The sequence below is a fragment of the Rhincodon typus genome, chromosome 5, assembly GCF_021869965.1.
Source record: "Rhincodon typus isolate 14 chromosome 5, sRhiTyp1.1, whole genome shotgun sequence".
Taxonomy (NCBI): domain Eukaryota; kingdom Metazoa; phylum Chordata; class Chondrichthyes; order Orectolobiformes; family Rhincodontidae; genus Rhincodon; species Rhincodon typus.
In genome coordinates this window covers 8,478,944-8,492,803 of record NC_063336.1, presented here as the reverse complement: position 1 = coordinate 8,492,803, position 13,860 = coordinate 8,478,944, and the positions used below count along the sequence as shown (strand labels likewise).

The 13,860-nt window shown below is 41.8% G+C and overlaps 1 protein-coding gene across 11 annotated transcripts in view; it reads left to right on the top strand.

Moving 5' to 3' along the window:
• LOC109928772 (CSC1-like protein 2) overlaps nt 1-13,860 on the top strand; it is a 213,172-nt gene that overhangs the window by 149,632 nt on the left and 49,680 nt on the right. For all 11 annotated transcript variants that reach the window (XM_048596481.1, XM_048596491.1, XM_048596486.1 and 8 more), the window contains 6 exons: nt 204-274; nt 2,607-2,687; nt 3,104-3,215; nt 3,571-3,704; nt 6,702-6,839; nt 11,652-11,805. In XM_048596481.1, coding sequence (XP_048452438.1) covers nt 204-274; nt 2,607-2,687; nt 3,104-3,215; nt 3,571-3,704; nt 6,702-6,839; nt 11,652-11,805 — 690 coding nt within the window. The remainder of the gene's footprint in view (nt 1-203; nt 275-2,606; nt 2,688-3,103; nt 3,216-3,570; nt 3,705-6,701; nt 6,840-11,651; nt 11,806-13,860) is intronic.

The window sequence follows — 13,860 nt, the reverse complement described above, 5'->3', positions numbered from 1 at the left end:
AACCCTAACCCTATCGCAGCCTCTCTGCTCCTATGATGCTGCTTGGCCTGCTGTGTTCATCCAGCCCTGCACCTTGTTGTCTCGGATTCACCAGCATCTGCAGTTCCTACTATCTCTGGTTGGAAATGTACTGTTTGACATTCTTTACTACACTGAGTTGAAAAATCTGGCAAATCTTTTTAAGGTCCATTTTATTTTTGTAGGTGAAACGCACTTTATTTATAACTGGGTTATCAAAATATGCTGAACCAGAGAAAATAAAACTACATTTTCAGTAAGTACAATTTCAATAGTCTTACAGTTGATACTGTGAATAGTGTTCTTTGCACTGGGCCAGCAAAGGAGGGCTACAGGAACAGTTGTTGCCCATTGTCATTAAGCTGTTTGTCTTTCTGGTGCCATTATATATCTGAAACATTTGTTTTCTAAGATCATGTTTTGATATGACTTTTCCCCAAGTTGGAAAGTTCAAATCTCAGGATAAACCTGTTGCTTTTTGGACAACTAATTTCTAAATGTGTTCTTGTATTTCAGTAATCTCAATTCAGGTGTGACCAGAACATTAAGCAATTTAAGTATGACGTTGTCTTGCTTTTGTGCACATAGGTTAGCAATCTGATTGCTTGAGTGAAATACTTGGACATATTGAAAGCCAAGCCTGCCTTGATTTGATTTGACCAGCTTTCCACGTCTTTTATATGGTTCTTGATACATGCCAGCATTATATTTCATCTACATTGGTTCACTTGTATACATTTTGGTCAACTTACAGTAATTGCAATTTGATGTGATCTGCAAGATGAACCAATTTGCATTAAACTTCTGAATGCTGTCCATAGTATGAATTTTAAAAAGTACGACCAATTCCTGGCCTGCCTTGTTAGGATTGCCCAGTTTTCTTACTTTGTTTCATTCTTGCCCAAATGAATAAAATCATACATAATTTCATCTGTCAAGTGCCTAATGACCTCTTGTATAATGTGACAATAAAACTAAATCTAAAAATAAAATATAGTGAAGTGTTTTTCCATGTGCAAAAAGCAAAGTGTCACCTTGCTCTGGCACCGCTTTGAAATACTAAATATAATGCAAGATTTTACTACAATAGAGTTCCTCTTTCCTTCCATTTCTTATTACACTCTGTTACTCCTCCGTTTTCTGCTTGACATTGGCTGCAGTCTCTGCAAAAGGCTCCAGGGTCTTGGTTACACGCCTGCCTCTGCCGTCCCTGCCACCTTGGGCCAGGTCTCATACCACCTTCCCCTTGGATGCTCCTTCTGACACTGGCTCCAGTCGTTGGTGGTTCGGGTCTTGACTCCGCGGTTCTCCACCACCAAGGCTTCTGCAACCCCGGAGCCAGAGCCGGCCATGGATCTAGGGCTGCACAGGGCCTGGTCCTAAATGAGTCCCCCGCACGGATCAGAAAACAGCAGAAAGACAGCAAAGCTGCCATGGCACCAAATGATGAAGATGAGAGATGGTGTGGATGTGGCCACCTCCGCTGTCTGGTACCTGTGAGCAGCAAAGCACTGAGATCAGGAGCCAAACGCTGCCAACCCAACCGCTGCTGCTATCTTAAAGTTTATTACAACCCCAACCACTATAACCTACACTTTCAAGTGTTCTGTCGTTTGCAAACTTTGAAAATGTACCGTATGTCCCCGAGTCATGGTTATTTAAAAACCAGCAGTTATCCTAGTTGTGAGCCTGGGAATATCACTGCTTTTCTCCAGTTGTTGAAGCAACTATTCGCTACAGTTCTGTTTTCTATTCCTTAACCAACTTGTTAATTCTGTGGTACTTAATCATGTTATTTAAGCAGACTCTTTCTAAACGCAGCAAGTTCAGGCCAACCTCCCAACTTGGGGCTAAATAGTACAAGGTAACATTCCCACCACACTAGTTGTGGATATAGACCATCTCTACCAAAAGAGAATCTAACCATTTCCCTTGACATTCAATGGCATCATTATCCTGAATCCCCTACCATCATTATCCTGGGGTTACCATTGACCCAGAACTTGTGGCTACAAGAGCAAGTGCTAGGGTGGATATTCTAGTGAGTAACTCCCCTTCTGACTTCGAAAGTTTTTCTACCATCCACAGAGTGCAATACAGATGTGTGATGGAATCTTTCATTGGCGTTACCCTTATATCCATGGAGGATTAAAGTAGCTCAGATGGTTTGTATATCTTAATCAATAGTTTAGAGTATTTGCAGGGCTAGAATCTAATCATGGGTTCAATTCCCACACCAGCAAAGGCTACCATGAAGAACTACCCTTCTCAACCTCCTTTCATCTGAGGTGTGGTCACCCTCTGGTTAAACCACCACTAGTTGTGTGTCTCTAATGAGAGCGCAGCATTATGGCCTGGTAAATATATGGCAACTTTATCTTTATCTTGTATAGAATATTTGTATTATACTTGGAAGTGATTGCAGGTCTAGAATTTAATGTAGACTATGAACTGACTTATTGTGTAAATCTATGTTTAAAGTTAATTTTTCAGTATGGTGAAACTTGAGTAGGTTTGGATATTTAAGTGTCATATTGTGTTATACCAGAAGCAGTGATATTTGTCTTTGATTTAACTGTACTTTGCAGAGAAGCTTACCCAGACTGCACTGTTTACGAAGCGCGGCTCTGCTATAACGTGGCGAAACTGATGCGTCTTGATGCGAACAGGTAAGAAATATTACTTTTGCTTCTGTAAGGATGATATTTAATACCCTGCTTCATTTTTATGACAACCCAGCAGAGCTTTTTGTTTTTCCTGGTGCTAGCATACACCCATATAAGTCTTCTTTTTCATAGCACAAGAGGCATTTGTGGCTGTGTCACCAGTACGATATAGTAGCCTCTATATAAAGACCCTTGTGTGTTAGGCACCTGCCTGCCCCGCACCCCATCAAGACCTTTTTCTGTGTTTACAGAGAAAATTAAATAGATTGAGTAATCAATATCCAACTGTAGTGTGCAATAGAGTTGTGATAACTAAAGTTGCTTGTTTCACCATTTTAAGATGGAAGAGCTATCTATTTGCAGCTTCATCTTTGCTCTTTGTTTGTTTCAATGTTTTTATTGTAAATACTCTATTTCAGGCGAAAAGCTGAGCGTAGTCGAAATTACTATTCTAAAGAAGAAACACCAGTTATGATAAATCCTAAACCCTGCGGTCAGCTGTGCTGTTGTGTCATTAAAGGCTGTGAACAGGTATGAGTGATTTTAATACTAGGTGGTTCTCGTTTGCTATGAACTTCAAATTCATCTAGGTCAGTAGATAATTGGTGTGAAAATCATGTCAGGAAGTCTTGGACAGCACCTGGATCTCTGAGATAGAGTCAGTTTATATTATATGAACTATTTTTCTATCATCATCATAGATGAGCCGATCTTCATGGAGTTAGATTGAAGTGCAGAAAATTTTTTCTTTCCACAAGTCTGCAGCTTTAATGTATGATACTGAAGGCAGCAAGCCAAGTTTTGCCAAAGTGCTTGTGCTTTTTATTCAATTGGGCCTCTCTTGCCAATGGTAATGGAGAATGTGTTTCTTTTTTTCTTATTGCAGGAAAATGCTGTGGAATATTACACTAAATTAGAGCAAAAACTGAAGGAGGACTATGTGAAAGAAAAGGAAAAAGTGTATGAGAAACCACTTGGAATGGCTTTTGTAACCTTTCACAACGAAGTTGCAGCAGCCAGGTGAGTCAAGCTTACAAAAGTGTATTGTAGACAAGCCCTTAGAATGTGCGATATTCTCTGATGTTTGGTCTCTGGTTGTGTTGTTTGGAAAAATTGAAAAGCTGAAAAACAGAGGCAAATGCTAATGATTGATTATGCTTGCTAGTCGGAGACTCTGTCTCAAGGGAAGCCAAGCTTTCTGTAGCTATCTTGTCAAGCCCCCTAAGAATCTTGCATGTTCTAATAAAGTCACCTCTCGTTGTTCTAATCTCAAATAAGCATGGGTCCAACCTGCTCAACCTCTCTTGATAAGACACTTCTTCGATATCTGGTGTCAGCCTAGTGGGCCTTCTACAGACTGCCTCCAATGCTAGTATATCTTGGGAAAGGGGCCCAAAACGGTTCAGTATTCCAGCTGTAGTCTGATTAGTGCCTTGTATTTTAGTAATAGCTCCCTGCTTTTGGCTTTATTGTAGTAGCTCACTGGCCCCAGTCCACAGGGTTGAGATGATTTTGTTACATGCCAGGACTTTGTTCTTTGATCTCTCCCTCAAATTTCTTTTCTCTTTGAAGGAGGCACGGGTGATTAGTACACAAACTGCAAAGTCTCTTAATTACTGTTACTCCAGTTGCTGTACTGTGTACAGTTTTGGTCACTTCATTTAGTGACCATAATTAAATAAGATTTAACATCCTTGTGGATAAGGGAAAGATTGAGCAATAAAATAAGGTCCTGATTTGGGAGAATGCCAATTTTAATAAGATAAGACAGGATATGGCCAAATTGGGCTGGCAGCAGCTACTTGCAGGAAAATTCACATCAGTCCACTGGCACACATTCAAAGGATCTTCGTCAGAGTGTAGGACCAACATCTTGCACCTTTTACAGAAACGTGGGACTAACTAGACCAGAGATCCCTTGATGTCAAGGTCATACAAGATTGGACTCTCTTTTTTTGAGGGGAGTTGGTGGGTGGATGGGTTGCTGATAAGCAGGTCCCAAAGGCTGAACAGCAGGTGTTCTCGAAGAGAATAGAAAGTGCAGGGGGTTACTAAAGAAAAAAGGATTAGGAGAGCAAAGAGTGGGCGTAATAAAGTTCTGGTAGCTATCGTTAAGGAAAATCCAAAGGCATTTTTCAAGTAAATTAGGGACAGGAGAATAACCAGGGAAATGGTTAGGGTGTGTTAGGGACTCAAGTGGCAATCTGTATATACAGCCAGAAGAGATGGCTGAGGTTTTAAATGAATATTTTGCATCTTTATTCACTACAAAGAAGGACAGTGTTGGTATAGAAATCAGGGAAGGAGACTGGAAAAACTTGAGCGAATTAAGATCGAAAGGGAGGTCATTATTAGCAGGTTTAGCAAGCTTGAGAGTTGATGAATATGCAGGTCCTAGAATATGCACAGAGATCCAACGTTAGTGAGGTCATCACTATTCTGCTCAAATGAGTACATTACTGAATGTGAACAATTTTGTTTTTTATGCCATTTGACTTTCATCATGCAGAGCCCAAAGTTGATTTGGGTAGGCTGTTCGCAGGCAAAGGGACATCTGGCAAGTGGACGGCTTTCAAACACAAGATAACGAGAGTTCATGGCCAGCATGTTCCTGTTAGTGTGCAGGCAAGGTTGGTAGGAGTAGGGAACACTGTGACTAAAGATATTGAGGTCCTGGTTAAGAAAAAGGAGGAGGCATATGTCGGGTATAGGCAATTGGGTTCAAGTGAATCCCTGGAGGAGTATAGGGGGTGTAGGAGTACATTTTGAGGGAAATCAGGAGTGCAACAAGGGGCCATGAGATAGCTTTGGCATATAAGGTGAAGGAGAATACAGAGATTCTACAAGTATATTAAAGGCAAAAGGCAAAACTAGGCAGATAATAGGGTTCCTTAAAGATGAACAAGGTCATCTGTGTAGAGCCATAGGAGATGGGTGAGATCCTAAATGAATATTTCTCATCTGTATTTACTGTGGAGAATGATGTGGAAGCAAGGGAACTCTGGGAAATAAATAATGTCTTGAAAAGACTCCACGTTACAAAAGAGGAAGTGTTCGAGAGGGGAAAGATTTCAAAACGAACCCGAGGGGCAATGTTTCCACATGGTGCAAGTGTGGAATGAGCTGCCAGAAAAAGTGGTGGAGGTGGGTACTGTTGCATCCAAAAGACATTTGGACAGATACATGAATAGGAAAAGCTTAGACGTTATTGGCCAAATGCAATCAAATGGGGGCTAGTTTAGGGAAAGAATGGGCTAGTGGTATTATCGCTGAACTTTTAATCTAGAGACCTAGGTAATGATCTGGGGACCTGAGTTCGAATCCCACCATGGCAGCTGGTGGAATTTAAATTCAGTAACTTTGGAATTAAGAGTGTATTAATGACCATGAATCCATTTGTCGATTGTTGGAAAAAACCCATCTGGTTCACTAATACCTCCACCATGTGGTTGACTCATGACTGCCCTCTGGGCAATTAGGGATGGACAATAAATGCTGGCCTAGCCAGTGATGCTCTCATCCCATGAATAATGGAAAAAAGTTTAAGAAGCCTGGTCAGCATTGACAGATTGGCCTGAAGGGTCCACTTCCATGCTGTATGACTCTGACTCTAAGTTCATTACCATTCTACTGAAGCAAGATACTGTGAATTGTCCACGGATTTACCATGCACTTTTCCTCAGGTGTATTGCTTGCTGGTAGAGACTACTTTGCAGGTTTGCAAGAGGACAACTTTATGGGCATTTCAAATAAGTGCAAGAGATTACCCAGCTATAACCATATAGTATACTTGCATAAACACTATTGAGCTCCTCCCACTTGTCCAGTAGGATTACTGTAATGGATTAAATGTAGTTTTATCTGAAGCCATGTGGTAAGCAGAGATCTCAACGTTTAAGGGACAGTTTTGTTAATTTCACACGTTTGTTGCACATGGAAGCGTCCTCCTTAAAATGGTGCATTATCCAACTTAGCATAGAAGATTTACCTTTGCTTTTACATCTGTTATTCCCACAGAATTCTCAGAGACTTCAATGCCTGCAAGTGTCAGGGCTGTATATTCAGCGCAGAACCTCTGCGATCTTCGTATAGCGAGTTCCTCCATACTTCAAATTGGAGTGTGAGTTATGCCCCTGATCCCCACAATATTTATTGGTAAGTTATTACTGTGTGTTGGTCTCAATAGGAGGTATCCGTTTGTGGCTTTGCTACAGAAGTAGCAGGGAATTGACATCTTTGCTGAGTTGAGATGCAAGAGGAGTTGAAGCAGATTAGCCATGATTTCATTGAACTGTGGGGCACTCTTGAGGGTCCGACTATTCTATTCTTGCATCTATTTCTTGTTGAACTGAGAATTGTAAATTTACATTCACCAAGTAGTCAGTCATATGCATTCAGAGAATTGGCAACACATTTATTTCTTAGACCTAATTTGAATTGAGAAAGTTGTTTGGAGGCACATTCAACTGTTGTGACCCATGAAACGGTTGCATGAGGTAGAGGATTTCAGTTTTGATCCAGCAACAGTGAAGTGATGTTGTGCAACCTGCAGGTGAAATTGATCATCTTGGCTACAGAACATCTCTGCAGTTGATCTTCAGGGTGGTGTCCTAGGTCCAACCATATTCAGCTGCTTCATCAATGACCTTCCTTTACCATGAGGTCAGTAATGGGGATGTTTTAGCAATGATTGGCGCTGAACATTGCGCATTCGCAACTCATTGAAACAGAGCAGTCCATGTTCAAATCCAATGAGATCTGGACTACGTCCATGTATGGGCTGACAAGTGGCAAGTAACAGTCACACTACACAAATGCCAGATAATAACCATCTTCAATAAGAGACATTCGGTGGCATTGCCATCACCGAATTCCCCCACTGTCAACATACTGGGTGTTATCATCGACCAGAAGCTCGACTGGTCTTGCCAGCACACAGGATATAGATAGGCTGGAGTCTTGGTCAGTGAAATGGCAGATAGAATTTAATCCATACAAATGTGAGTTGATGCATTTTGGAAGGTCTAATGCAGGAGGGAAGTATACAGTAAATTACAGAACCCTTAAAAGCAATGACATACAGGTCCACAGTTGAGGTCTGTGGCATGTTTGCCTTCATTGGTCAGGGCACAGTGTATAAAAAAAGTTGGCAAGTAATGTTGCAGCTGTACAAAATTGTTTTTAAGATCACATTTGGAATACTGAATACAGTTCTGGTTTCCACACTGCCAGAGAGTACTGAAAAGGTTTACCACTATGTTGCCTGGTTTGGAGGGTGTTAGTTATTAGAAGTGATTGGAAAAACTGTTTTCACTTGAACATTGGAGGCTGAGGGCAGCCTGATAGAAGTTTACGAAACTGAGAGGCATGGATAGTTGGAGTCATTCCCCCTGGATCGAAATGTCAATTACTAGGGGATATTGGCTTAAGATAAAAAGGCTAAGTTTAAAGTAGATATGAGGCAAGTTTTGGAATGCACTGACAAAGGAGGTAGTAGAAACAGATACAATAACATCTTGACAGACACAAATAGGCAGCAAATAGAGGGATGTGGACTGCGTAAGAGGCAAAAAGTTTAGAAAGGCATCATGTCAACATAGGCTTGATGGACCAAAGGGTCTGTCACTTTGCTGTCCTATTTTTGTTCTATAGGAGTACGGTGACACCAAAAACAGTGTAGAGGCTAGGAATGCTGCAGCAAATCAGTCAACTCCTGACTCCGTAAAGCCTGTCCACCACTTACAAAGCAAGTCTGCAGTGTGTTGGAATACTCGCCACTTGCCTGGGTGAGCGCAGATCCAACAAAATTCAGTAAGCTTAACAATCATCCAGGCACCATATCCTCAAGCATCTACTCTCCCCACCACCAAAGCTCACTAATAGTAGTGTGTATGGTCTACAAGATACACTGCAAACATTTGCCAAAGATCCTTGGGCAGCACCTTCCACACCCATGACTACTTCCATTGAGCAGGACAAGGGCAGCAAATAGCTGTGAACACCACTACCTGCAAGTTGCCCTCCAAACCACTGACCATCCTGGCTTGGAGATTATATTGCCATCCCTTTAGAGTACTCCAAATTCTGAAATTCACTCCTGATGATGGATCAACCTACAGCATGTGGCCCGCAGCAGTTCGAGAAGGCAGCTCACCACCACCACCTCGAGGGGATGGCGATCTGTCCCATGTCTCTCCCATGAGAGACTAGAATGGAATTTCAAAAATTAGAGCTGATAATGTAACCATAACATTTCTGCACCCCATGATACAGATTTAAAAGCTGAAAGAAGTTGAAACCACTTGCTTTCCTAATGCATCTCCAAATACTGGAATGATTTAGAAACCTAGAAGTCAGGAGCAGGAGTAGGCCAAGAGTATTCCTTAGAACCTACTCTGCCATTCAAAGTGATTGTGGCTGATTATCCAACTCAGTACTCTGTTCCTGCTTTCTCCCTATACTCTTTGACCCCTTTAGCTCTAAGAACTATATCTAACTCCATGAAAACAATCCATATTTTGGCCTCAACCACTTTGGGGCAGCGAATTCCGCAGTCTCACCACTCTGGATGAAGAAATTTCTCTTCATCTCAGTCCTAAATGGCCTATCCCATATTCTTAAACAGGGACCTCTGTTTCTGGACTCCCTGCACATTGGAAACATCCCTTTTTGTGTTTACCATGTCTAGTCCCATTAGAATTTCATATGTTTGTGTGAGATCCCCCTCATCTTCTAAACTCCAGTGATTCTAGACCTAACTGATCCAGTCCTCCTGTCCTAAGGATTAGTCTGGTTTTGAAATGTAAATTTAAGCAAGGATTGCTAAATATTGTCTTGATCCAAATATTCAGATTCTGCTTCCACTATTTTTTGAGCAAAATTTGCAAGGACTCATGGCTGTCTAAGAAAACAGTTTCTTATCTCTCTCAAATGGGCAAACTCCTTTTAAACAGTGACACCTAGTTCTAGATTCTGTCACAGAAAGCTCTTTCCACATCCAGGTATTGCTCTAGTAAATCTTCTTTGAACTACTTCCAGTGCATTTACATCCATCCTTTAAAAAAAGGAGATCACATTCTACAGCAGGTAATGTTTTGTCACAAGATTTATTGAATTCAATCTCATGGTTTATTTTGGTAGGATTTAATCGTGCGACCTCTGCATTGTTGGCCTAGCAGAGTGGCTACTCCACCCAGTCCTCAACAATGTTGGTAAATCTCTGCTGCTCCTTCCTTCAGCAGCTTGAGAGTTTAAATGGGGCGAAAAAAGTCCATTAGCCTTGCTTCACCTGAGTATTTCACTTGGTAACACTATCCTGTAGGGCACAATGGCTCAGTGGTTAGCACTGCTGCCTCTCAGCACCAGGGACATGGGTTCGATTCCGCCCTTGGACAAATCTGGGTGGATGCTGTGGTTGGTTTGCTCGCTGAGCTGGTTCGTTTGCAGATGTTTCATTACCCTGCTGGGTAACATCATCAGTGCAACCTCCAATGAAGTGCTGTTGTGTTTTCCTGCCTGGTATTTAAACTCTGGGGTCCATTGGATTTGATTGCCTCATTTCTGGTTTTCCTTTGCAGTGGTGTGTATATATAGGGTCTAGTTCGATGTGTTTGTTGATGGCCTTGGTGGAGAACAAGGCCTTAGGAATTCCTGTGTTTGTCTCTGTTTGGCCTGTTCTAGGATCCTGGTGTTGCCCCAATCAAACTGGTGGTTCTCCTTATCTGTGTGAATGGAGATGAGTTAGTACTGGTCATGTCTTTTTGCTCGTTCGTGTTCATGTACTCTTGTGGCCAATTTTCTTCCTGTCTGTCCAGTGTAATGTTTGTTGCAGTCCTTGCATGGAATTTTGTACGTTATATTGGTTCTGCCCCATAGTGGGTAAGGGGTCTTTGGTTCGAGTTAGCAGTTGGCGTAGTGTTGACGTGGGTTTGTGTGCACACTGGTCGTAGGAGTCTTATGTCAGTTTGGATACATTCTTGATGTATGGTAGCGGGATGAGTGTGTTAGGGCATGCAGCATCTCCCTGTTAATGTGATAGGCATCGTTGCATCCAGTTGTTCAGGTATCTGTTGTCCTTAAATACTTCATGGAAGTACTTTTCTTTTTGGCAGAGCTTCTGGTTGCTATGGTGGTGTTGCTCGTTTAAATAGTGTTTTCATGCAACTTCATTTGTGCGTGTTAGGGTGGTTACTGTTGAAATTCAGTCCTTGGTAGGTGTGTGGCTTTTCTGTGCATCTTCGTCAGAAATTCCCTGTTGGTCCTGCGTTCTACCATGATGTCCAGGAATGGGAGCTGTTCCGTTTGTTCCTCTTCCCCGGTGAATTTGATGCTGGTGAGAGTGTTGTTTATTAGTTGGTGTGTCTCCTTTAATTTCGTCCGTTTGATAACGAAAGTGTCATCCATGTATCGGATCCATAGTTTGGGTTGGATTTGCGGAAGGGCCATGATTTCAAGTCTCTGCGTTACCACTCCTGCTATCTCTGGACTAATAGTGGAGGCTGTACTGATGATGTTACCCAGCAGGGTAATGAAACATCTGCAAATTAACAAACCAGCTCGGCGAGTGAACCAACCACATCATCCACAACCTGAGCTACAAATCTACTCCAGACCCTTAGAAATCTGTGTGGAGCTTGCACATTCCCCCCGTGCCTGCATGGCTCTTCTCTGGGTGCTCTGGTTTCCTCCCACGGTCCAAAGATGTGCAGGTTAGGTGGACTGGCCATGCTAAATTGCCCATATGTCCAGGGATATGCAGGCAAGGTGGATTAGCCATGGGGAAATGCAGGGTCAGAGAAATAGGGTAAAGGGGTGGGTCTGAGTAGGATGCTCTTCAGAGGGTTGTGTGGACTTGATAAGCCGAATGGCCTGCTTCCACGCTACAGGGATTCTATGAAGATCTGTTGAGAGCTAGATGACTAATCTTGAGGTACAATGACAGTAAGTAGAATCTTTTTATTTACACAGGGAGCACTTGTCATTGAGGGGGATTTCATGGTGGCTGCGTTGTTTCGTCATCAACTGTGTCCTTTTTATTCTACTCTTCTTTTTGACCACTCCTGCTATTATCATTACGACAATGGACAAGTTCAATGTTACAAAGCCTGTTGAATATTTAAACGTAAGTTTTCATACATCAACGTTTTTTGAAAAAGAATTGCTTAATTTCTTCTATTCCCCACCCCAACTCTGTTGTGTTACAACGTGTATGTTCATTCACACAAGCAAACTCATGCACATATCCACGTGTATCCATATATACACGTATACTCACTTTCTTCTGGAAAAAGCACAAAACCTAGAGAGAGAGTTACATAGCAATTTAAGGAGAAGCCTGCCTTCAAGGTCAGGAAAAATTTACCCAATCAAGTAAGTTTTAAAGAGACCAAATGGTCAATGACACTAACCCCTCATTTCCAGTGATACATCTTTGTCACTTGCAGGAAATCTTTCAGTTGCTTTTTGAATGCTTGCACTGAAACTACACTCGTTACGTAGGGGCAACAGGTCCCATAGCTCAGCAGACTGCAAAAAGAATTTCCTCTTGGCTTCTTACCTAATTATATACCACCATAACTTTGATAATTTGAACTAAGGAGGATATCTACATGGGTAGGCCTTAATAGAGTCATACAACACAGAAACGGACCCTTTGGTCTAACTTGTCCATGCTGATCAAGTTCCTCAAACTAAACTAGTCTCACTTGCCTGCGCTTGACCCATATTCCTCCTAAACCTTTCCTATTCATGTCCAAATGTCTTAAATGTTGTAACTGTACCTGCATCTACCACTTCCTCTGGCACTTCATTCTACAGACAAACCACCCTGTCAGGTTCCTTTTAAATCATTCCCCCTCACCTATTCAAAAAAAAGCCCCCTATTTTTGAATTCTTCCACCCTAGGGAAATGACCTTTGCTATTCACCTTATTTATACCCCTCATGATTTTATAAACCTCTATAAGGTCACCCCTCAATCTCCTACACTCCAGTGAGAAGTCCCAGCCTCTCCTTTATAACTCAAACCCTCCAGTCCCAGCAACATCCTAGTAAAGTTATTCTGAACCCTCTCCAATTTAATAATATCCTCTCCAAAGCAGGGTGACCACAACTGTACATAGTATTCCAAAAGTGGCCTCACCAACATCTTGTACAACCTCAACATGATGTCCCAGCTCCTATTCTCAATGGTCTGAGCAATGAAGGCAAGCATGCCAAACACTGCCTTAACCACCTTATCTACCTGTGGTGCAACTTCCATAGAACTATATACCTGAACCCCTAAGTCTCTCTCTTCAGCAATACTCCCCAGGGCCCTATAATTAACTGTACAAGTCCTGCCCATGTTTGTTGTACCAAAATGCAATACCTTGTATTTATCCAAATTAAACTCAATCTGTCACTCCTCAGCCCATTGGCCCAATTGATCAAGATCTGTGTAATCTTAGATAACCTTCACTGTCGACTGTGTGTTGGTCTCATCTACTAACCATGCCTATTAAATTTTCTTCCAAATTGTTTACATAAATGGCGTACAAGTGGACTTAAGTCTGGCATTATTTTAAATCCCTCAGCTATCTCTTCAGCCTGCACTTCCTGAGCAAAAAAAAAAATGCCCTAACTGTCTAGGCTTGTCAGAACACTCGGCACACTTTTTTAACTCCATCCTTCCATTGAATGGCTACAGGGGATCACTGAAGCTCTCAACCTTTTTCACAGCATTGATATTCAACTACACAAAGAGCCAATACTATCCAGCAAAATGTACTTGACTGTTGCTGAAGGAAGACCTGTTTTATCAAAGATTTTTGTCTTTGCCTCATTAGGACTATTTGCATGACTACTAATAATGGGAAAAGCCAGCACTTGTGCTGTATGAGAGGAGAATGCTGATTTGGTTGCCAAGTTGACTCTTGATTGAGGTCTTGCCATAGAGAATGCAGCAGTTAATGATTGACAGCTAACTGCATGGCTTTATTTAAATTTTAAATCAGGCAAGTTGACTGTGATTGGTCATTAAGACATGAGCCAGCAAATAGTTGTCACCTATTTTGAGTTGAGTTGGGTGCAGTGAATGTGAGTGCTCTGTGTAAAAGAACATAGCTTTGGGTATTAATACAGTACACAAGTGTGACACACTCCGAGCCCAACTGACTATCCTAAAATTGAATCAGAGA